The 24,285-nt window shown below is 46.6% G+C and overlaps 2 protein-coding genes across 9 annotated transcripts in view; one reads left to right on the forward strand and one right to left on the reverse strand.

Moving 5' to 3' along the window:
- Positions 1 to 6,769: 6,769 nt before the first annotated feature.
- Positions 6,770 to 22,730, reverse strand: Znf473 (zinc finger protein 473). Of its 4 annotated transcripts, none has more exons than XM_026406331.2 (6): positions 22,634 to 22,730; positions 21,770 to 21,833; positions 20,719 to 20,795; positions 13,657 to 13,783; positions 11,846 to 11,935; positions 6,770 to 9,549 (listed from the first exon to the last, which is right to left on the reverse strand). In XM_026406331.2, the coding sequence occupies exons 2-6, from the start codon at positions 21,819 to 21,821 to the stop codon at positions 7,166 to 7,168; spliced, it is 2,730 nt and encodes a 909-aa protein (XP_026262116.2). In that variant the 5' UTR covers positions 21,822 to 21,833; positions 22,634 to 22,730; the 3' UTR covers positions 6,770 to 7,165. The 4 variants fall into 4 exon arrangements, with proteins under 4 accessions (XP_026262116.2, XP_026262118.2, XP_026262117.2 ...); XM_026406333.2 differs by having other exon boundaries at positions 20,719 to 20,909; XM_026406332.2 differs by having other exon boundaries at positions 20,719 to 20,909; positions 21,750 to 21,833.
- Positions 22,731 to 22,903: 173 nt separating this feature from the next.
- The window catches only part of Vrk3 (VRK serine/threonine kinase 3), a 35,981-nt gene continuing 34,599 nt past the window's right edge, over positions 22,904 to 24,285 (forward strand). For 3 of the 5 annotated variants that reach the window (XM_026406402.2, XM_026406403.2, XM_026406399.2), the window contains exon 1: positions 23,261 to 23,373. The gene's annotated coding sequence lies outside the window, so the exon portion shown is untranslated. Of the gene's footprint in view, positions 23,069 to 23,260; positions 23,442 to 24,285 lie in introns of those variants that run through there. The other 2 variants (XM_026406400.2, XM_026406401.2) reach the window with 2 other exon arrangements.

Raw genomic sequence — 24,285 nt, forward strand, 5'->3', positions numbered from 1 at the left:
AAGACCACACTGGAGAGAAGCCCCACAGATGTGACCAGTGCAGGAAGTTCTACTCACAGGTCTCCTACCTTGCCCACCACCAGAAAACCCACACAAGGGAGAAGCCCTACAGATGCAGTGAGTGTAGCAAGGCCTTCTGCCCCTCCTCCGCCCTGGCCCAGCACAAGCCGTCCATACCGGGGAGAAGCCCTGCAGATGTAACAAGTTTGGGAAGATCTTCAACCAGAACTCTTCTCTCACCCACCACCAGAGGACCCACACCAGGAAGAAGCCTCAGAAATGTAAGGAGTGTGGGAAAAGCTTCAGTTACAGCTCATCCCTCATCCAACATCAGAGAAGCCACACAGGCAAGAAGCCCTATACCTGTAAGGAATGCGGGAAGGCCTTCAGTCAGAGCAGCCACCTGACTCAGCCCCAAAGGACCCCCACTGGGAAGAAGCCCTATGAGTGTAAAGTGTATGGGAAGGAATACGCCCAGATCCCTCACCTCACTGAACCCCAGAGGACCCACACCAGGGAGAAGTGCTACAAGTGCGGACTGTGTGGGAGAGCTTTAAGCCACAGCACCCATGTCACCCAGCACCAGAAGACCCACACGGGCAGGAAGCCTCATAAGTGTAAGGAGTGTAGGAAAAGCTTCAGCCACAACACATCCCTCATCCAACATGAGAGAATCCACACTGGCAAGAAGCCCTGTGCCTGTAAGGAATGAGGAAGGCCTTCCGTCAGGGCAGCCACCTGACTCAGCACCCACAGCGGGGAGAAGCGCTTCAAATGTGAGGACTGTGGGAAGGCCTACACCCAGATCTCAAACCTTCTCCGACATCAGATTCACACTGGCAACAAATGCTCATCTTCGAGGCCAGTTCCAGAGAGGAACACTAACCCCATATATTGACATCATTCTTAGAAGGAGGATGTCACGGGTTATCACTAGCCAAGAGAGCTTCTCATTGTTTGGGGGGTCTCCCAGGAACAGGTCTCTCTGAGCTTTTTAAATTGATTTTTCTTCCCTTAAATTGTAGCCCAAAAAGTCAAGAGAAAGAGAAGAAAGTTATGAAAATTGACCCTTGAGAGTAAAAGTCTCAAGTATATGTAGCTAAACACATGCTAGGCAATTTTTTAAAAACTTTAAACAACAAATTTCACAGTGTAAAGTTGGTTTAAATAGTGAACATCTTTCACACACAGCTACTTTTAGTGTCCTATTATTTGTGCCTATTATATTTCTGGGATTTATGCTTTAAAAAGCTGTTATCCCACTAAACATCATGTTTATTCAGGTCTAAAGGAGACTTTTTTCATATTTTAAACATAATTATTTTATATTAAAAATAATGCTTATACTTTTATAATAGGAACAATTTTGGTAGGAAATAATACACTTTCATTATAAAGGATAATTTGTGAAGTACGGAGAAGTATGAAATAAAACATCAATTCCCTGTAAAACCACAGCTCGGAGAGATTTAGTAGTCATTCTTGGGTGTTTCTTTGTGGGTTATTTTTGGTCTGTATTCTATATTCATATGGTTAAACTGTCAGAAATTTTGAATTTCACAATTCAGCTGCCCTCAGAAGCCATATTTTTTCATACTTTCTTCCAAATCTTTTAAACAAATGTAATTTTATTTCATTGGAGTCCCAGAGAGTCAATCTGCCCTCATCATACCATGAGCAGTTTCCTGTCGCCCATGCATCACACTCATCGTTAATGATAATGATTGATCACTGAGGACAGTTCACAGATCCATTCCCAATTAGCTCTTTCTCCTAAGTTCCTAAAACCGACAGGTTCACCAGCTTTTCCAATTGTGAATAATGTTGCAATGAGCAGTTCCAAGCTCACCTCCTCCAGCTTCTTTGGGGGATAATTTCTTGTAGGCAGATTCCCAGGGTGGCAATGATGGGCACCAAGGCTCCAAGCATTTTGATTCCTCAAATGTGTTGCCAAACTGCTTTCCAAAGGGGCAGTTGGAGTCAATGCAGTTCACACAAGCTGGATGTGAGGACCACAACTGCATTTCTATGGCAACAAATGTCAATCAATGTGTCATTAAGTAATCCTTAACATCTAATGTTTTGCAGTTTTCTGCAGTTGCCACTTACTCTACCTACATAGTATCAAGACCTTCTTGGATGTTCTAGCTTTCTAATTTTCTTTTCTTTCCTTTTTGATACCAGGGATTAAACTCAGGAGCACTCAACAACTAAGCCCCATTCCCCAGCCCTATTTTTTTTTTTTTTTTGTATTAGTGACAGGGTCTCACTGAGTTGCTTAGTGCCTGAGGCTGGTTTTGAACTCACAATCCGCTGGGATTACAGATGTGTGCCACTGGGCCCAGCTCTTTTTTTTTTTTTTCTTTGACTTTTATAAATGTGGCATGGAACATCTTTTCTGCAGCAGGGATGAGCACCTGATCACTTGCCAGGTGAAATCCGGGCAGTGAAGTCATAGTCTCCACATACATCGCCAGTGGCTTTGCAGAAGTCCTGTGTCACTTGGCACTCTGCCAGCAGTGTATGGTGCTGTGTCTAACCCTAATTCTAACCTGTGGTAACATTATGGTTTAAAGCCTTTGCCTGGTATTTCTTCTAATATTTTGGGGCTTCTTTCATGATTGAAATATTCACTGTGCATAATTCAGATGCTACAAAAACTGAAAAAAATGTATTGTGCCCAGTAAATCTTCATTCCAAAGGCCTGAGACTTTTTCTATAAATATGAATCTCCCTTTTTGTTTTTATGAAACATTATATAATTACTCAGATGTGTGGTATTTTTATGTCACATAATCACATGCACATATTGATCTTAGAAGTTAGCTTACTTGACATAATGTAGATGATTTCCCATGAGAGCACAAAGTCTGTACACCTTAAACACATTATACAAAGAGATGAACATGTACTTATGTATCTTTCAACAATTGCATATTTCATGCCATACTTCTTTGATTTATGCAACCAACCCCCACGAATGTACATTTAGGTTTCCATTTTCTTTTGCATCATTAGACATTCATATTTTACATGTGTAGCATAAGAAGAGTTCCAAACATGCAAGTGAGGTCATAAAATGACATTTAAATTTTTCAGTTATTGCTGGTCATAGTGGTGCACACCTATAATCCCAGCAACTCAGGAGGCTGAGGCAGGAGGACCACAAGTTGAAGGGAAGCCTCAGCAGTGTAGCAAGACCCTGTCTCACAAGGCGGGGGAGGGAGGCTGGGGACATGACTCAAGCAGAGCACTTGCCTGGCATGTGTAAGGCCCTGGGTTCAATCCCCAGTATTGGTACTTTTTTTGGGAAAAGTGTTTTGGTTTTTTTTCCAAGTTACTGCTCAAGTCCTCCACAAAAGGATGAACCAACCATTTTACATGATTCCTTGAAGTATGTGAGTACCTATTCCTCTGCTCCTCCACTTTACTCACAAACACTTGGTATTAGTTGCTTTAAAAAAAAAAAAACATTTAAAATCTTACAGGTAAAAATGTCCTAAAGATTAATCATCTTTTATGCATTTATATTTTGCATTCTGTGAATTGCCTATGTATATATTTTGCCCATTTTCACTCTTTACATAACAGCAAGTCTTTATATATGTGTATACTTACCCTTTGATATGTCACTAATGTTTTCTGTTATTTCTCTTTCAATTTTATATGGTGTATTTTGCTATACAGAAATTTTAAACTTTCAGGCATTCAAATCTGTTTTCCTTTTTAGTTCTTGAACCAACTATCATGCTAAGAAATCAGCCTTTCTCATCCCTAAGGTTATGGGGGCGGGTGGGGGGGGGAGTTCTCCTGAGTTTTTTATGATTTTTTTAGAATTAAAACTTTATCCAACCAGGTTTTTAAATGGTTAATGGTATGAAGTAGAGATTTGCTATCAGCCAAGAGTATTGTGGTGCTCAGGGAAAATAGGAAATTCACTGGCTAAGATGATTAAAAAGTTTCACCTTCAGGTACAGATGAATCCAGGTGCTTACATGGTCTGCTGGTAATCTGTTCTTTGCTTTCAGTTCTAACTTCAGCACTCATTTCACATAGCTGGTCCTCCTGGCCCAATTCATGTTCTAAAACCCAATCCCCAATGTGATTGTTTGGATGAAGCCTCCGGGCCTTGTGAAGGGGATTAGTGTGCCTATCGAAGACCCCAGGGAGCTCCCTTGGTTCATTTTCCGGTAGGGTCTTTCTTCATGGTGGCAAAGTGCCCACCAGCAGTTCTAGGTTTCTCTCTTGTCAACTCGGCAGCCCAAATATAGAAAGCACCTCACCCCCCATTCCTTCCAATACTACCTCTTACCCCTCCCACTACACTCCTTTGCCTCCTCACTGATCCCTTCTTCCACCTTTGCCCCACTTTGTCACACAGCGAGGAAATCCTGCTAAACAGGCCTGTCAATCCCATTTCTGTCCTCAGCCCTCCAGCAGTAGCCCACATCTCTGCTAGGGCCTGTCAAGCCCTTCAGTGCCGCCTGAGGCATGCAGTCTAGACCTGACCTGCACACCACAGCTCCTGCTCCAGCACACAGGCTTCCTTGCTCCCCTGAATGTGCCAAGCCCTCCCATCCTTCCACATTCTCCCGGGCTGCTCCCTCTGCCTGGACATTCACAGGGTTTCCTCCTTGCTTTTGCACCTCCACTAGTCACCTCAGAAGCCCTTCTTCAGCACTCATTTCACACAGCTGGTCCCCCCAGCCCAATTCATGTTCTAAAACCTAATCCCCAATGTGATTGTTTGCATGAGGCCTCCGGGCCTCATGTATGGGATTAGTGCGCCTATCACAGAACCCAAGGAGCTTCCTTGGCCCTCCCACAGTGGGATGGTGCTGTCCAGGAACCAGGAAATGGGCCCTCATCAGACACGGAACCTGCCAGAACCTTGATCTTAGACTTCCCAGAATATGAATGCTACACCTCTGTTGTTTACAAGCTACCAAGTCAATGGCCATTTGTTACAGCAGCCCAATACACTTGGGCTTCCATACACCCCAGAACCCATTCCCTGCTCTCATCTACTGGAGGACTGCTGACTTCACTTTATTGTCTGTCTCTCCAGCTGGATGGAACCTTTCACTTTCACAAGCCCTTCCCCACTGGCACATGAGCACCTGGTAGCCAGGGACTCTGCAGGCCCAGCAGGTAGCCAGGCAATGTGGCATCGGGACCAGAGAAAAAATACTTTTTTTTTTAAAATGAGGTACTTTTTTTTCATAGCTTTATTTTATTCATTTATTTTTTATGTGGCGTTGAAGATAGAACCCATGTGCTAGGCAAGTGCTCTACCATTGAGCCACAACCCCAGCCCAAAGAAGGAAATACTTTTAAACTCAAAACTTTAATCAGAGAACCAACCAACATGCACACATGGAGGGTATTTCTACAGGGACCCACAAAAACTTAGATAATTAAACACATGCCATTTGAAAAACAGAAAGCTCTCCCCTGTGGTGTGGGCCCAACTAGCAGCCAGGAAGCCCCCATTTCAACTACAAAACCAACCATCAGGACTCAAGGTCCACTGCACAGGACACACATCCAGTCTATCCCCAGCACCCCAGATATACGCAATATCGTCAGCATCCCACATCTTTGTAAGATTCTGCTGTGTTTCAGCAAATGTGACTGGGTCACTTAGTGAGCATGGCACAAGTCAGGAGCTGATGAGGTATTCAAGCTGGTCACGTTCCATGAGGTGACAGTTAGCTTGGCCAAGATGAATGGGCAGCTCCAGCAGGAAGGATCCCTTCACCAGGTTCAACAACAATCCCTGGTGGTCCCAGAACCTCCTCTAATAAGGCAAGTAGCATTTTTAAGATGTCACTTGTCAATTGACAGTGATCCTCTCTGGAGTCATTCATTTCCCTTTTGGATTCCAGAAGCTTCAGGGTCAGGGCAATCATATCTGCACTCCCTGCCCTTTGGCCTCGCTAAGTGCCTAGCTTAGAAAAATGGTCACCAATTAACATCTCTATAACAAATTTCAGCTCCAAGCACCTCTTCCATGTGGGTTATTTTGTGTTAACACCCAAGGCAGCTTTCCACACTGCCCCTGCTATCAGCAGAACCCATTCGTGAATTCAGCTGTTGGCAGTACCATTAACTCCCATGAAAAATTTGGGTCTCACATCATATTCATTTATTGGTACTGAGGATTGAACTCAGGGGTGCTTTACATCTGTATTCATAGTCCTTTTTTGCCGCAGTCCGGCTGCAGCAGAATAGCCGGGGGGTGACGAATAACTTGTGTACGTTGATACAGCAGGAGTAGGAGCCGTTTATTGTATTTTTTGACTGTGGAGTTTTTAAACATTGCAATGGAGATTTCACCTAGGTAAAGCTACAAGACCTTAACACTTTTTATTTTTTGAGACAGGGTCTCACTAATTTGCCCAGGTTGGCCTTAAACTTCTGATCCTATTGCATCAGCCTCCCAAATAGCAGGGATTACAAGAATGCACCACTACAACTGGCTTAAGTAATGGTTTAAATGGAGGAAGACTATGGAAAGAGATGGTTTGCAAATATGGCCAGGGAGAAGATTCTTCTTGGAGTGAGAGGTTTGGGAGAGTACAAGTAGAGTTCTAACCATTCAAGGTGGAAATTTACATACTCCTCTTGGATTTTTGTGGATTCAGTAAGAAAAGGCTAGGACAGAGGACAAACATTTAAAAAGAGGGAGATGAACAAAAACTTCTTTTAATATAAAAGAGCATATTTGTGTTTTATCTCACATGTACTCACAGATCAATCAGCAGTTCTAAGTACTTGACTTTATTTAACCCTCACAACTGCCCTGAGGTAGGTGATTATTATGCCCATTTTAAGGAAAAGGACACTGAGGCCCTGAGAGATTTTAACTTTCCCAAGGTCACTTGGGGTGGTAGATGGCAGAGGTGAACACAACTCAAGCAGACTGGCTCCAGATCTACTTCTGAATCCCAATGTTACACAGCTTCTCAACTTTTGTGTCTCATTATTTGGATGAAACCCATATGTATAAACTTTCTAATCAATCTTTATTGATAAAGAGATTTATTTATTGTGAGGGGTGAAGCTCTCAATATGTTGATTTCAAATCTTGTACGCAGATGAACATGTTCAGATGTGCAGGACTCTGCTGCCACCCAGTAGCGGCAGACAGTATTGCTGCTTGTTACTTTTGAGTGTGAAGCCTCTGATGTCGGTTGAGACTGGAATAGCACCGAAATGTCTTTTGACAGTGTTGACAGTGATAAGGTTTCTCCTGGGTGTGAATTCTCTGATGCTGAGCTAGGTGGGCACTGAGGCCAAAGGCTTTGCCACATATTCCACAGGCATAAGGCTTCTCCCCAGTGTGAATCCTTTCATGTTGTGTAAGATTTGCTCTCTGGGCAAAGGTTTTCCCACATTTGCTACACATGTATGGTTTCTCCCCAGTGTGAACTCTCCGGTGAATGGAAAGGCATGAGCTCTGGCTGAAGGATTTCCCACATTCCTGACAAACATAAGGCTTTTCTCCGGTGTGAACTCTCTGGTGTCGGATGAGTTGAGCACTCAGGCCAAAGGCTTTCCCACAGTCGCTGCATTCATAGGGCTTCTCCCCCGTGTGAATTCTCTGATGCTTAGAAAGGCATGAACTCTGATGGAATGTCTTCCCACACTCACTACACTGAAAGTGCTTCTTTGCAGCATGAGTCCTGTGATGCTGAATAAGGTAGTTACTCTGGGTGAAGACTTTGTCACACTCCTTACATTTAAAGGGCTTCTCTCCAGAGTGAATTAACTGATGTTCTGAGAGGTGAGCACTTTGGCTGAAGGTCTTGCCACATTCGTTACACTTAAAGGAGTGCTCACTTTGGGAAGACTGTTGTTCGGTGAGGGAGAGGTTATGGTCGGATTTCCTGTGCTCACCATGTTCACATGGCCTCACCCCAGAGTGGATTCTCTGATGGCGACTGAGTTGTGTACTGTGGCCAAAGGCTTTCCCACATTGATGGCACTCAAAAGACTTTACCCTGGTGTGAATCTTCTCATGCTGAGTTAGGTATTTGCTACGGTTAAAGGTTTTCTCGCATTCGTTACACTTAAAGCGTTTCTCATTGAGCCTTTGATACTCTCTCTGTTCTGAGTTCAGATCTAAAATTTTCTTGCTTGTATCAAATCCTTGTTTTTCTCTGGTGTGAATACTCAGGTGGCAATTCAGGGTTGAATGGCAAATGAAGCGTTCTCCACACTCCTGACATTGGTAGGGGGCTTCAATGGTGTGGATTATCTGATGCTGCACCAAGTGTTCTTTGTGGCTGAAGGTCTCCTTGCATTCAGCACAGCCAAAGAGCTTCTCTGTGGTATGACTGGACTGATGTCTAATCAGGTGTGAGGGTCGGCTGAAACTTTTGACACATTCCTGACATTTGTGGGGTTTGCAGCCTGTATGAATTCGCTGGTGTTCATTAAGGCGAGTGTTCCGGCAGAAGGTTTTCCCACAGTCACTGCATTTGTAAGGCTTCTCTCCACTGTGAACCCTCTGGTGGATCTTCAGTGAGGATGTATGGCTGAAGGCTTTCCCACATTCATTGCACTTATAAGGCTTCTCCCCAGTGTGGATGGCCTGGTGTTCAGTGAGTGACGAACTCCGCCTGAAGGTCTTCCCACACTCCTGACACTCAGAGGTAGTTTTTGTAGCATGGGTCTTTTGATGTTGGATGAAATGCTTCTTCAAGTTGAAGGCTGCCTGGCACATGGCACATTCGTAGTGTTTCTGAATGTGGGTCTTCTGGTGCCCGGCAAGATGAAGGGCCCGGCTGAAAGCCTTGCCACATTCATTACATTTGTAGGACTTAGCACATATGGTGGTTTTCTGATATTTAATGGGTCGTGCACGATTGGACGGACAGTCATGATCTTGATTGTTACAGAGTTTTTCTCCAGTGTGAATGTTCTGATGCCATTGGAGGTGCATGTTCTGACTAAATGTTTCCCCACATTCCTTACACACATAGGACTTGTATCCTGTATGAGTCACAGGACGAACAAATAGGTAGGAACTCTGGATGAAACTTCTCTCATACTCTGGACGCACAGGGGGCTTCTCCTTTGTGTGAATGATCCAGTGCTGGATAAGGTGGTAACTCCGGCTGAAGCTTTCCCCACATTCACTACATTTATACAGGGTCTCCTCTCCCTGTACAGAATCCTGCTGGCTCTGGTCTGAGTAGTAGCCAAAGTCACTCCTACATTCTTTCGACTTAGCTGGTGTGAGGCTCTTTTCAGGAATGTCATGCATCACAGAGTCTTCTCCGGTGGAAAGGAGGGAACAAGGACTGAGGCCACTCTTGAATTCATGATTGCATTCTGTGGGACTTTCCTCGTTGATAGCAACATCAGTCCTCAGAAGACTTTCTGGATCTCCCAGCAAACTATCTAACCAGCTCTCACCTATACAGGTTTCACAACTGGAGTTCCAGAAGCCATCCTTGGAAAATGCCTCCAAAATCTCCTGGGAGAGCCCTTCTTCTAAGAAATCCTGATGCAGAGGAGAGGCCTTGGTCTCAGTCATATCTGAAAGAGAGAATACAAATGTCTCCAGTGGGAAAGACCAGAGCTGTGGGCTGAGAATGTGGACAAGAGGCAGTAGGGGTGATACGTCTTGAGTCCAGCCTGTCCATCAAGGGGGTTAAAGGAAAGGGGCCCGAAGTGGTGTCCCGTCTGAAACTGGCATCAAGAAACAAGAGTCCATTCTCAAGAAGGGAATCTGGAAACTTCAGGAGTTCAACTGAGAGGGAGAATCCCAGCCATAACCCTCATAGCTACATCAATGACCGTGTTCCCCAAAGACTCCTGGGCTCACCTCTTTCCTCCCCTCCACTTTGTCCTACATAATCACTAAAATCTTGCTCTTTCTATCCTGGTCCTTACTCCTGGAGAATGACCCAATCACCCACCCAGTCCTCCACATCTGAATCCTGGGAGTCCGCATCACCACTCCCACTCACCACTTTCTGCCAGACCTCCTTGGGAATGTCAACTCCCTCCCTCTCCTGTGTCATCACCTTCCACCCAGCCATCAGGGGCTGTGTGACAACCAGCTCTGGCTACATCACTCCCCCAATAAACACTTCCAGAGCCTCTGAAGAGAAATGCAAGTGCATGAATCCAGCATTCTCTGTACTGGCCCCAAAGAACTCCTGCATGTCCCTGAATTTACCAAACTTTCTTATCTGTGCCATAACAGGACTCTTGTGCCCAAGTGCCCTTCACAGGCAAACTGTTCTGTGTCCTAGCTTGAGTACCATCCTACTCTGAGGTATCCCCCAAACCCCACACTGCTTTATGCTGAGAGTGCCCCACCTTGTGTTCTCTCTGAAACAGCTGAGCTTTCAGCACCCTCTACTGTGACTTGTGAGTGGATGACATACAAGCAGTCACAGAAAATTCTCAAGGACAAAAAGCAAGGTACCTCAGGTGCACTCTCAACCACCCGACAGCCCCCTTTCCAAAGTTGAACAAGCAGATCTGCCCTTATCTGGCCCACCCTCAACTACCAAGCTGTGCACCCCTGGGACCCCACAAAACATGAAATTCACTGCTTTCTCCGCACCTCCAGTCCCCCTACCCCACCCAGCCCATCCTGAACCATCATATTCTTTCAAGTCTGTTCCTTTGCGGATTTCATGGCTCTCTATCCACTGAACATCTCAGAGACTGCCCATCTCTCAGCCTGTTAAGTGAAACTGAAACAAAATCTTTCCAGAGCCACCTCTTGCTCTGCATTGTCACATCTTCTGTGCTTCTGTTCCAACAGCTATCTGGCTTGTTCTCCTCACCATGCCTCTGTGCATGCTGCTGCCTATGCCTGGAGCACATCAACAGCCGTGTACCAGGCCTCTCTTACATGCTGAGCATGATGTAGAGAGCTGGGAACACAGGATGAATCTAGCAGAATCTGCAGTTATAGCAGGAAGAAGACCTGAGTGATAACAATGCAGCACAGTTGTGACTATTGGAGATGTACATGTATACACACATACATACACATGCCTACCTATATATTTAGTTGTCTCTACTTGAAACAAAAATGAGAGGTCAGGGGAGCATGTGCCTGGATTGGTCTCCCTCATGTGACACTGGTGCTGAGCAGCAGGCTGCAGAGGACTCATAGGCAGTGAGCCAAGCACAGGGATGCAGACTGATGGGCAGGTAGAGCCCCAGAATCCTGTGATCTCTGGTTTAGGGCCCTCCTCCTCACACACTGAGTGAAGCCACCCACACCCAGGTGAGGCACCTGCTTCTGCTCTCTCCTCCCAGGGATGTTTCCACCAGGGGAAGCACCATAGGAATCCCCACTGACCTGCTCAATCAAAGGAACCCTGGCCCGGGAGACAGCAGAGTGGATCTTCTTGGCAGCATTCAGTCCTGGGCCTGAGTTACTCCCAAATGAGTTACTCTGAGTTACTCTGCTAAGCCCAGGGCAAGGGAGAAAGGTTGGGTCTATGTAAAGGGAGGGAAAAGTGGTAGACAGACTGGGGGTCTACGACTCATAGGCACAAGGCAGGAAGGGGGCAGAGACTGACACAGGGAGTCAACAGCCTCCCCTTGCTGAATCTGGAAGGAAGAAAAGAGGACAGGAGAGGCACCAGGACAGCCTGTGCAAAAGGCCGAAGGAGGAGGATACACAGCAGGCATGTCAGATTAAGCATTGCTTAGGCATCCCCATCCCCCCTAAATGAAGGGACAGACACCAAGGGATGAATGAAACCCACAGGCCAGATGTCAAGATGTCTGGGCAGACACACTGGGGGTTGGCCACCTCAGGCAGAGGTTCTGAGGTACATCAAGGGCCCTCCCCTCCACTTACCAGGGCCAGCTGCTTCTGGGCTTCCTTCTACCAGGGCCTCCAGCTCTTCCCCACCATCTGGATAGGAGATCAGGCTGGGTCTTGGGGGATCTGCAAAGACAGAATGACACTGCAGTCAATCACAATGTGGAAAGTCAACCGTATGTCCAATAGGAATCTTTCAGCTCTCCCAACTTTATCCTGCACACAGCAGGGACTCCCCTACCTTGCTTCCGTAGCACATACTGGCTATAGTTTGGAGAAGATCTGCCCTGGTGTGACAAAATTCTATCAAATAAGTTTCCATAACATGTAGTCTTTTATTTATTTTTTAATCTTTTAGAATAAATTATTCTTAGAAAAAATTGAGGACCTAAAAAGGGGAAATAAGTAGCTGAGGTGACAGTGATGGGGAACTGGGATGCTGGGGCCTGGGAAATGCCAGACATGCGCTGGGGCTGGGTCTGTGAGGCTGCTGTGCAGAAGTGGGGGGACACAGCAGCTCCAACTAGACCCCTGGGAAAAGCCTGCTGGCACACCTGGCTTTAAAGAGGGCTCCCCACATCCCCAGAACTGATAAGACAGGCTCGCTAGGCCTAAACAATTTGAGCAAACAATATGGTTTAAAAGAAACATCTGCTTTTCTTGTGAATCTGGAGTTTGGGTTTGTGCCAGGCAAATGGGGCATATGGCCAACCCCCAATAAAAACTCTGGGCCCTGAATCTCCGATGAGCTTCCCTGGTAAACAACATCTCACATGTATTGTCACATCTTGTTGCTGGGGAATTAAGTGAATCCCATGTGACCACTAAGAAGATTCTGGAAGCTTGAGCCTGGCTACCCTGAACCTCACCCTACTTGCCTTTTCCCCTTGCTGACTGTGCTCTGTACCTTTCCACTGTAGTAAATCACAGCCATGAGTCTGACCATAGGCTGAGTCCTGGGAGTCCTCCTTGCGAACTGTCAAGCCTGGGGGTGCTCCTGGGGACCCTAACCTGGCTGGGAAGGCAACTTCCCTTCTGTGAACCTGAGTTTCAGAATGATCAGTGAAAGAGGGCAATCCAACCTCCTCATGGGGTGACCAAAAGATTGAGTGAGAGCTTGACCAGCAGAGGACTTGGTTCATGACAGCAGTTTCTGCTACTCCATTGCTTATTCACTCAGAAATGGTTCACTGGAGTCCTATGGTAGGTACTGGGGACACCAATGAACAGAGCAGGTTAAAAATCCTGCCCCTACGAAGTTCCCATTTCAGATGACAGATTAAGTAATTAGAACACTAAGGAGCCATGAAGGAGTTGAGGAGAGTGAGGCAGGGCCTTCTCATAGGTCACAGCTCAGTGTAATAAAGGGAAGCCCTGAGAACTGTGGGCAGAGGGGACAGCAATCACAGTGACCCTAAGGTCAAGGAATGACTCCATGATTACAAGTAGGAAATTCATAGGGATGAAGCTGCAGAGGCAGGCAGGAGGCCAGACAGGGCTTCTCAGCCTCACTCCACTAACATCTGAAGGTTAGATAACCCTTGGCTGGAGGTGCTGTCCTGTGCATTGTGGGAGGTGTGGCAGCATCTGTGGGCTCTACCCGCTATAGCACCCCCCATCCCTGGGCTCACCCACTATAGTACTCCTGCTCCAAACGTGAGGATTAAAAATGTCCACAGACATTGCCAATGTCTGCTGGCAGGCAGAGGCAGCCAGTTGAGAATGACTGGGTTGGGCCATACTGATACCTAGGCACTCAGAAGCTGGGACTCCAACTGGTGGGTGATAGCACAGGTGATCCCCAAGTAGGACAGTGACTGGGACCCCAGAGTCAGAAGAGCACTCACTCAGAAGAAAGAGGTTCTGGTAGTTGTCCAGAGCTGTGTCCCAGAACAGGTCCGCCTGGTCTAGCCCCAGCTGCTCCCAATCCTCCAAGGTGAAATCCATGGCCACATCCTTGAGGGTGACAAATTCCTAAAATGCAAACACATTTAGTCATTCAAGTGCTGGGGCCAGGAAAGAGCCCAACAACCTACTCAGGGCACCCTAACCCTCAGTTTACCAGGACTTTGGCAGTAATCATCTTATTCTCAGCCTCACAGGAACCTTGAGATATGACACTCAAGAGCCCTGTATACTGCAGGCAAGAAACAGTCTTGGATGGGAGATAACGATGTCAAATCACTCACACAGGCAGAACTTAAACCCAATCTGCCTGATCTAAAATCCATTGATTTCTCAAAAGAAAATAAATTTTTAAAAATAATAAAAAGTTTTAAAAAATCCATTGATTTTCCTGCTTTTGTCTTTTTTTTTTTTTTTGTATTAGATCAAGATTTTAATTTGTATTACTGTGGAAATTTTCAAACACACACAAGCAGGGAAATGCATATAATTAACTGGATGGACCCAGCACCCACGGGACCTCTAATTTCCCCTGTGAATACTGCAATATTAATAGTAACTACTTACTATTCCTTAATTCCTAGACCATATTCCAAGTACACACACAGATTTGTCTGACTTCTTGATGGTAATTCTGTAGTTACATTGTCAAGTTCTGAGGCCCAGGTGTGCAGTTGGCTTGTGTGGCTCGGCAGACCTTCATTCCTCAGCCATACCCCTGCAGCCTCTCTATTCTTCCATGCTCCCGACTTAAGGTCCTACATCTAGCTGCCCCTCTGCCCCTGTTTTTCTATAAACTGGTGAGGAGAGCAGAGGCCTGATCAGAGTCAGTATAGCCTTTGGAAGCAACCCCCCCACAATGTGGTGCCAAATCCACTTTAGGCAATACAACCACCTAAGCTGCATGTCTACTGTTCAACTTTTAGTGATGCTAGATTTCTTCACTAATTAATACATATTTAAAATAAGAATTCAAAGGCTCTGGAAGTGGCCCCGTGGTAGAACGCTGGCCTAGCATATGTGAGGTTATGGGTTCAATCCCCAGCACTGCAATAAAAATAAAAATGCTCAGTACTGACAAGAGAAAGTGAAAGGCTGCCCATCCCCATCACCCCATCACCCCATCACAAGGTGAAACTACGGCTATTTGAACTGTCCTTTCTAGATCCTCATTAGTGTGTTCATGGGCACATGTGTAAGGACGTGTGTGTATGCACACACAAAGGAATATTTTAAGAATGAAAAACTAACTCTGTTTAGTTTGAGTTTGAGGCTTGGCCCCACTACTTTCCACTATGGATGGCCCCTTAAGCCTGATTCCTGGCCTACTAGTGAAAGGGACCGGTGAGTCCCATCTCATCAGGGTTACCCAGGCAGGAGAAGTGACTGAGAAACTGCTGGGCAATGTGGCACGTGGGAAGGCCTCCACCCCCAGCTTACACTTCCCAACCCAACTCTCCAGGCCTCCGACCTGAAGGCTTTTCTTTGTCCAGTTGCCTCTTGTGCTGGGAATGGGATCAGCGCTCGAGGTGCAGCGAATCACTGGATGCCCAGCTCCTCTCTGAGGCAGGGTTATTCCCAGATTGTAGAAGAAAAGAGAATCAAAGTCACTTGCTCTAAGCCACACAGCTAGGTAGTGGAGGGACAAGAGTTGCTACCTGATGCATGACCCCAAGGAGGCTGACCATTCAGGGGCTTGGTTTTAGATTCTGTTGGTTCAAATTCAGGTCCTATTTATGAGCTGTGGGACTTCATTATTCCACCTCTTTAAGTCCACGTTCCTTGTCACTAAGTGAGAGTGCTGTGAGGATGAAGGGAGCTGGTGCCTGCAAGTGCTCGGCAGGAAGCTGTTCAGCAAGTAGAGTTTGTTGCTCATGCATCCAGTCACATCAGGGCACCTGCTGCCAGCTCCTTGCCAGGCACAGGGCAGCAGGGGAGGCAGCCTGTTCCTGTCCTTGTGGGATTTAGTCTGGGTATGTCCACTGACATCAGTGAAAATGCTCTGTAAAACTCTGAGAATAATGTCCAACACACGGGGCTGGGGATGTGGCTCAAGCGGTAGCGCGCTCGCCTGGCATGCGTGCGGCCTGGGTTCGATCCTCAGCACCACATACCAACAAAGATGTTGTGTCCGCCAACTAAAAAATAAATATTAAAAATTCTCTCTCTCTCTCTCTCTCCTCTCTCACTCTCTTTAAAAAAAAAAAAAAGAATAAAATTAAAAAAAAAAAGTCCAACACACATGTGCAAGTGTATAAATAAATTGGTTATCTTAGAAGGATGACAGCAGGGACCCTACTCCTTATACTGAAAACTGGCAGGTAAAGGGAGAGAATCTCTGGGTTGCCCGGCCGAAGAGGGGCGATGCCTCACTACGAAAGTGTTCCATCTCGGAAATGACAGGGACACCGCACTGGAACAGTACCCTGCTGAGTGAACAGACAACAAGGCTGCCAGGACCACAAAGGCTCTGGGCCTCTGTCCGGCCACAAAGAATGCACCCAAGTCTAACTGAAGCCCTTGAACCAGTCACCACTGCGACACACTAGATCACACCAGGAGTATGGAGCCAGCAAGCGACTGAAACAAAGTCCACAGGTCAAACTGCCCGGGTTCTTCAAAGTACAAACTGTAAAGAAGAGAAGGGTGGAAGAGGGACCTACAGATCAAAGACTTCAGAGAAAAACAAAAGAGGGGCCACGGGGATGTGCACTTAGGTAATTAAACTATTTTAAAAACTCAAACAGCATAAGGAAGTGGTATCTAAAAATGTCAGGATACTTATGTGAGGTGTAAGAGGGTTGTGACAGGCTCCATACGGGCTTCTGGGTGACAAAGTCCTCCTTCTAGACCCATGTGGGGTCTGTTTTCATTGTGTCATGCATTCAGTGTGTCCGAATTTCATCACCCGTGTTTCATTAAAAAAAAAAAAAAAATTTTAATGAAGCATTTACTCAACAGGATTCTCCTGTGGGTGGAAGAGAAGTGAGAAGAGCAGAAGCACAAAGATAAAAACAAAGACCAATCTGATAATCCCAGTGAGAAGTGATGAGATTCCAATTTTTTTTTTTTTGGGGGGGGGTACTAGGGATTGAACTCAGGGGTACTGGACCACTGAGCCACATCCCCAGCCCTATTTTGTATTTTATTTAGAGACAGGGTCTCACTGAGTTGCTTAGTGCTTCACAGTTGCTGAGGCTGGCTTTAAACTCATGATCCTCTTGTCTCAGACTCCCGAGCTGCTGGGATTACAGGTTATCCACCACCAAGCCCGAGTTAGATTCCAAATATTTTGATGATGGTACAGACAAGATTTCCTGACAGAAAAAAATCATAGAGTGTGAAAAAGAGAAAAGCCTGAAATGTTTCTAAGTTTTTACTCTGAGCAACTGAAAGGTCAGAATCACTGCTTACTGAGATGTGGGAGAAGCAGTTCTCAAGGCAGATGCTGACTCTGGTTTGGGACACTTGGAATCTGAGCTCCCCTTTGACATCCTGAGGCTGAATGATGCCTCCATGCCTCAAAGATCTCTATACCCCAATCCCAGGAGCCCAAGAATGCTGCCTTTATGACAAAAAGGGACTTTGCAGCTACGATGAAGTTAAGGATCTTAAAATGGGGAAGTGGACCATATGAGAGAGTTCTAAATGTCATCACAAGAGGCCTCATAAGAAGGACACAAGCAGTCACAGGAATGAGAAGGTGATGCAATGACAAAAAGCAGAGACTGCAGTGATACAGTCAGGAGCCAGTGAATGCAGAAGCCTCTAGAAGCTGAAAGAGGCAAACAAGGCATTCTCCCCTGGGGCCTCCAGAAGGAACCAGCCCTGATGATAACTTGTCTTTGGTCCCTTAGAGAGTCATTTTGGGCTTTGACTTCAAGAACTGTTAAGAGAATAAATTTACACTGTTCTTAAGCCACCAAGTTTGTGTGTTTTGTCACTGCAGTCACAAGACACTAAGGCAGATATCCAAAGACTGATTCTAAACAGAAGCTGGGAGCAGAGCCAGAGAGGATCTTGTTTTTATCTGCAGTAGATCTTCCTCCTCCTCAGTTCCAAAAACTCCAAGAGCCCAACTCACCCAGAGAGTCCATAAGATGGTTTCCAAGATTGTACAGGCATGGCCCCAGCTACCCCTCAGATCTCACCTGCTCCTTTCTCCTGTCACCCCCTCTGCCCCAGCCACACCACTTCCTTGCTGTTCCCTGGACCACTGCCTGCTCCCACTCAAAGCCTAAGATCTCAGTTCTCTACTCAAAAGCCTCTTTTCTAGGAGGCCGCCTACAAACCCTCTGCATAAAACAGCAAACCTAACCTGGACTTTTTTTTTTTTGTAGTTGTAGATGGACAGATACCTTTATTTTAATGTTTATTTTTTAGTTGTAGTTGGACACAATACACTTATTTTATTTATTTACTTTTATATGGTGCTGAGGATCAAAACCAGGGCCTCGCAGATGCTAGGCAAGCGCTCTACTGCTGAGCCCCAGCCCCAGCCCCTAACCTGGACTTCTTATTCCCTCCCCACATTATCTTTTCCACAATTCTTAACGCCACCTGCATACTACATGATTTACTTATAGAATTTACTGTCATGGGTTGAATTGTGACCCTCCAAAAAGACAGGTTGAAACCCTAACCCCCATACCTCAGGAAAAAACCTTATTTGAAAATAGATTCTTTACACAGGTGACTGATTTGTGGTCATTAGAATGGGCCCTAATTCAACACAACCAGTATCCTAAAAATAGAAAACGAGGACACAGAGACAGACATATAGAGGGAGGAGACTATACAAAGGTAGAGGAGAATGGTGTGCAAAGGTGAAGGCAGGATCTGGGTGATGCTTCTACAAGCCAAGGAAGGCCAAGTGGCCTGCACACCACCACAGCTGGCACAGGCAGGAACGCTCTCCTCACAGTCCTTGAAGGAACCACCCCTGCCAAAACCTTCATCTCTAACTCCCAACTTCCAGAACTTCTAAGACAATACACGTCTGTTATTCAAAACACCCAACTTGTGGTACTTTGTTAACAGCAGCCCTCGAAAACTAATCCACTGTCCTCCACACTCCCACTCGTGTGAGCTTCATAAGGATGGGGACCATATCAGTTGAGGACCATATCACAAGGATGGGGACCATATCACCTAGAACAAGGCTCCCGCGCACAGCAGACACACAACCAACACCTGATGAATAACACAAGGAAGCACACAGTCCTGGCGGCTGCTTGAGTCTGAAGGGAAGGAGTCACCAAGGACAGAGCCAGTACTAAGCAGGGTGGAGAAAACAGGGACAATAAACAGTCCTGATTACTGAGGCAGATGGAGTCACCCCGACCTTTGGACTTTCGGTTATGTGATCCATATAAACAGTCTCCTGAAAGTTTAAGCCAGTTTGAATTGGAGTTTCTTGTACTTGTAGTTCAAATTGTTACTGTCTATCCACTGTTGAGAGCAATGAGTCAAAAAGGTTTTGCAGCAAGAACCAGATCGCAGAGGGCCTTAATGAGCTTTTGTTCCTCAGACTCTTATGGTTTCGATATTATGTATCCCTCAAACTCTCATGAGAGACAATGCAAGAAAGTTTAGAGGTGAGACAGTGTCTTAGGAGAGCCTAAACCTAATTAGTGCATCGATTCACTGATAGTGATTAATAGTTGTAGGAAGGTAGGGTGTGGCTAGAGGAGGTGGGTCACTGAGGGCATGCCTTTAGGATATACATTTTGTCTGTGGTGAAGGGAGCACTCTCCCTCTGCTTCTGAGTCACATTCCTACACCACACTCTTCTGCCATGATGTCCTGCCTCTCCTTGGGGCCCAGAGCAATGCATTTGGCCATCTACGGACTGAGATCTCTGAAACTGTGAATTCCAAAATAAACTTTCCCTCCTCTAATTTTCTTCTTAGGTTTTTGATCATGGCAGTGAAAATGCTGACTTAAACAGACTCCGAGAATGTGTTGGATAGGGATCCTTGGAACAACATTGGAAGGTGTAGATGACAGAAGCAGGGACTTGAACCCTGGGGCTCAGGGAGCCACAGAGGGCTTTATACAGGGAAAGTTAAAAGGTCAGAGCATGCATTCAACAAACATTTCTGCTGTGTGCCAGATCCCACTGTGATGCTGGGGACATGGTCAGGTGTCAGGACAAGGACCTGGGCCTTGGCCTTGATGAGTTCACTGTCTGATGCAGACTCAGGGATGCTAGATGATAAGCCTGAGGTGGCAGGGCTGTGACAAAGGGAGGTATCAGGGCTAATAAACCTTGGAAGGGAGGGGGAAAGTTACCATGGGATAAAGCCAAGCTTCCTGAAGTAGAGGACATTCAAACTGAACCATTAAAGACAAGCAGATATTAACCAGGTAGAGAAGTTTTTAGCATTCATTCACGCAACAAACACCTCAAAAGCCTGCTGTGTGCTTGGCCTGTGCTAGGCCCTGGCAATCCAGAGATGAATCCCATCCCAATCATCTCCTCTCCCGAGAAGCATGTACTCTTGTGGGGCTGACAATAAGGGCAGAGACAGGTGGATTTACGCTACAGAGGAGTCATCAGAGCATGGAAGGGACGCCAGAATAAGGACAAGCTGACTCTGCCTTGGGAAAGATGGGGAGATGAGCTGGGTCTTGAGGGCTGCATAACATGTTACCACAAACAAGAACAGCAGGATATTCTAGCAGAGGGCATAGCCCAGGCAAAGGCAGAGAGATTGGAAAGTACAGTGTAACATTTTACCATCAGATCAGAAATGGAGTACTGGTTATCTGGCAAAATGACAGAAGATGCTGGAGAGGTAGGCAGAAACCAGGTCATGCAGGAGTGGGCATTTTAACCTGTAAGCAACAATGCAACAAGGATTCCATAGCAGGACAGCAACGGTATGAAACGTTACCATAAAAAGACAACTGGGGAGCCACCATGGAACAGCAAGCAGGGTACAAAGGAAGGCCGGATTTCTTCTGAGGGTAATCAATTAAGAAAGGAACCCTCAACTTACCTCAGCCATAGCCGCCATGTCCCAGTAACCTCTTTCAAGCTCCTCCTCCTTCCCTTCCATGTTCCCAGCTGGCAGAGCTGCAGGAAGGGAGCTGTAAGAAACTCTCCCTTCCTTCTACAGTTGACTCCCTGTCCATGCTGGATGATCCCCCAAATGTTCAGAAGTGGGCGGGACTTCTGAAGTGATTCTCCCTTTAGGAATCAACAACAATTACATTTAATTAAACTACTCCAGCCCCACATTTCCATTGCACTTCAGAACTTGTAAAACAACTTCATAACCATGCTTAGTACTTACTTTATAGGTGTTTGTGAGATCTGGCAATGAGAGTCTATACTTTGTCGGGATCTTTGATTTTGCTCTCGGCTGTGTCTTAGCACCAGCACAGTGCCTGTTGTATAGCAGGGGCTTTTAAAATAATTGTTGACATAACAAATGTCTCTAACTGAATCAATGGGACCATACTTCTGGGATTTCTTGATTATCATATCTAAGATTTGAGCCAGGTGAGCTGGCCTCCAAAGCTGTTGCTATTCTACAACAGCAATATTTCTGAAACTTTTTTTTAAACCACGACCCACAGTAACAGAAATGACAGTCAACTCTCCATATCTGTGTGTTCTGTGTCCTTCGATCCAATCAACCTCAGGTAGAAAATAGTTGAAAAAAAATTTGCATCTCTGGCTGGGGATATAGCTCAGTTGGTAGAGTGTTTGCCTCCCATACAAGGTCCTGGGTTCAATCCCCAGCACCACCAAAAATAAATAAATTAAATTAAATTGCATCTGTACCAAACACACAGACGTTTTCATTGTCATTATTCCTTAAACAACATAGTTTAACCAAACTTGAAAACTGGTAAATTTCACCTAAAAATGAGATTTTCAGCTTCTGAAACACCCTAGAATTTGGCATCACTGGGTCTGCATCCCCACAAATCGAGTTCACTGGAGCCCATTTAAAGCTCCCCCTTTAGATGGAAGTGCTCCCTGCACCCCACAGGCCTCTCAGCAGCAGGATCCCTCCCTTACCTTAACTACCGCACTCTTACCAACATCCAAGTTTGAGATAATTTCCAAATCACAGTTCTGTTCCCATTTCATATACTCTTAGACCTGAAAGGGAAGAAATGGGGAGTGGGGCCTCTGAATGAAGCCCAAGGTACCCACCCAGGAGTCTGGGAGTCTTGCCACCTTCTTAATGAGGGTCTATGGTGAGATCATTTACTCTCCCTGAACTTCAGTTGCCACATGTTCCAAATGGGGCTACTGAAACAGATTCACAGTCCCTTCTCTACAATTCCAAAACCTAAAGTCCCTGAAAACCTGAAATTCATTCATAAATTGACAGGAAATCCCAACCTGGATTGCCACCGACTACATATAATCTTCTTTCCAGTCAGTGGAAGTCCGTATACACCTTTCCCGACACCACGCAGAAAACTTTGATGACACAATCACTGTCCCAGATTCCGCCAGTATGTTGCCTAGTTGTGAAATACTGTCTTTCTAAAATCAGAAAAACCCTGATTCCCGAGATGATCCTGGTGCCAAAGGCATCCGATGACAGCGAGGACCTGCGCTATGTCTTAGTGCTGCTGTGACTGCATCGCGCCTGGGCACAGAATGCGCTCCAGTCAACGTTCAATACTTGGACATCCTCAAGAACTCCCTTTCTTCCTCAAGATCCTGCCCAGACCTGCCGCCTTTCGCCCGGTCTCCTCAACTAAATAGAATCACTCGTCTCACTTTAGGAAGAATCTGACTTAAGGGTTCAAGATTCCATCCAGACCTCCACCGCCCACGACGACGATTTTTGCCTAAGTTGCGCTAATAGTATAGCCTCGCCCCTCGGGAAGAACCGAGCCCACGAGTCTCCAGGGTTCTCAGCGACCCCGGACACGACACTTGCGTACCTCGAGATTGCAGTCCGCCGGGCTAACAGACTTTCCCCAGCTCGGTGGGAGAAATAAACCTAACTCCCCTCACACGCGCCTCTTCACGGGAACTTCCGGAACCCAGCGACACTTCCCAGCTATTCTGCCCAGACTCCTCCGCGCCAAGCGCCAGGACTCTATTTCCCAGAGGGCTGTGCGCGCGCCCGCGCTTGGCTTCCCCGCCCCACACGCCTCTTTGACCTTGGAGGCCCCCGTAGAGCACCCTGGGAAATAGAGTAGATTCCGATCTGGACTAGGTGAAACCACGGTTTTGTAGACCCTGTTAAAGGATCGACTTAACCTTCTTCTGCCTTTCCGGAAATTTCTACTTATAAAGGAAACAACCCGAGGTTGCCATGGAAAGACGCAGAGGAAGCGGTTGGCGTTACTAAGAAGAGGCGCGGAGTTAAAGAGGTAACCTTTGATTGGTGGGGAGATGCCCCGTAGTTTATCTCGATTGGCTTCATGCGCAGTGGGACATGCGCAGTGGGATGAAGTGGAGTTCCGAAGAGGGTGGAAGTAAGCGACGAGGGAGTCTCTCCCCTGCCGGGTTAGACGGCTGATCTGCCGCGAAGGCACCTGGGAAATGGAGTTCCCAGGTAGACAGCCCGGGGGCAGTTTGGAGGTCGCTGCGCTTGCTCGGGAGCCCTGCCTCCGGGAAGAGGATGCGTGCGCAGCGTCTCCGGCGCCAGAGGAAGTTTCCTTGGGGCAAAGAGAAGGTGAGTCCCACTTCCTGCGGCTCTGACCGCAGAAACTCTGGCGCCCACTCCTGTTCTCAAGTACAGAGGTGAGGGAAGTTCCTGGCTTCCTTCGGAGTCAGCTCGGCTGTGGAGCCTGTGACTTCAGCACGACCCTTCTTGGGAAGCGGAGCCCCCTCGCCCTGGGGCCTGGACTAGAGAGGCTGCGGAACGTCTCCGCGCGCTAGGACCCCAGCCCCCTTGGACGCTGTGGTGGGCGTGGCTACGGTTAAGCCTCTGGGGTTGACAGATGCTCTGCCTTGGCAGCTGAGTCAGCCCAGGTTTTCTGAGAAGGGGGCGGGCGACATGTCACTGTCACCTAGGCTGTTGTCCCTCCGCGCTTAGGATGGAGTCTAGCCTTTAGCCCTCTTGCTGTGTTGCGTCTTGGAATCTAGGAGGAACTTAGTAGTTGACGCATAGTAGATGTTAATAAAATTTTATTGAATAAGTAAAATAAATGGATGGCTGGCCTGAGGATTGGAGCCTCGAGTTTCAGCCTGTTCTGGGCTCTGGGTGTACTGTGGTGAGCAAAGCAAACAAAACCTTCCATCTTGAAGCTTACCAGCCTATTCAGAGGAGTCAGCAATAAGGAAGTTAGAGTATGTCAGGTGGTGACAAGCGCTACGAAGAAAAATGAAATGGTGGGAGGAGGATAGTGTGTACTATGAGTAGTATCAAAAAAAGATCTGTCCAGAAAGGTGACATATGAAGGGAGAACTGGAGAAAGGGACGGCATGAGCATGACATGGGCAGAAAACATTCTAGGAAGATGTGAGAACAAACGCAAAGGTCTTGGGGCAGAAAGATCTTGTCATGTTTTGGGGAAAAGCAAGGAGGCCAGTGGTATGGCTGGCTTAGAGTGAGCAAGGGTGTATGGGAGAGGTCAGAGTGTGA

Source organism: Urocitellus parryii, chromosome 15 (genome assembly GCF_045843805.1).
Source record: "Urocitellus parryii isolate mUroPar1 chromosome 15, mUroPar1.hap1, whole genome shotgun sequence".
NCBI lineage: Eukaryota > Metazoa > Chordata > Mammalia > Rodentia > Sciuridae > Urocitellus > Urocitellus parryii.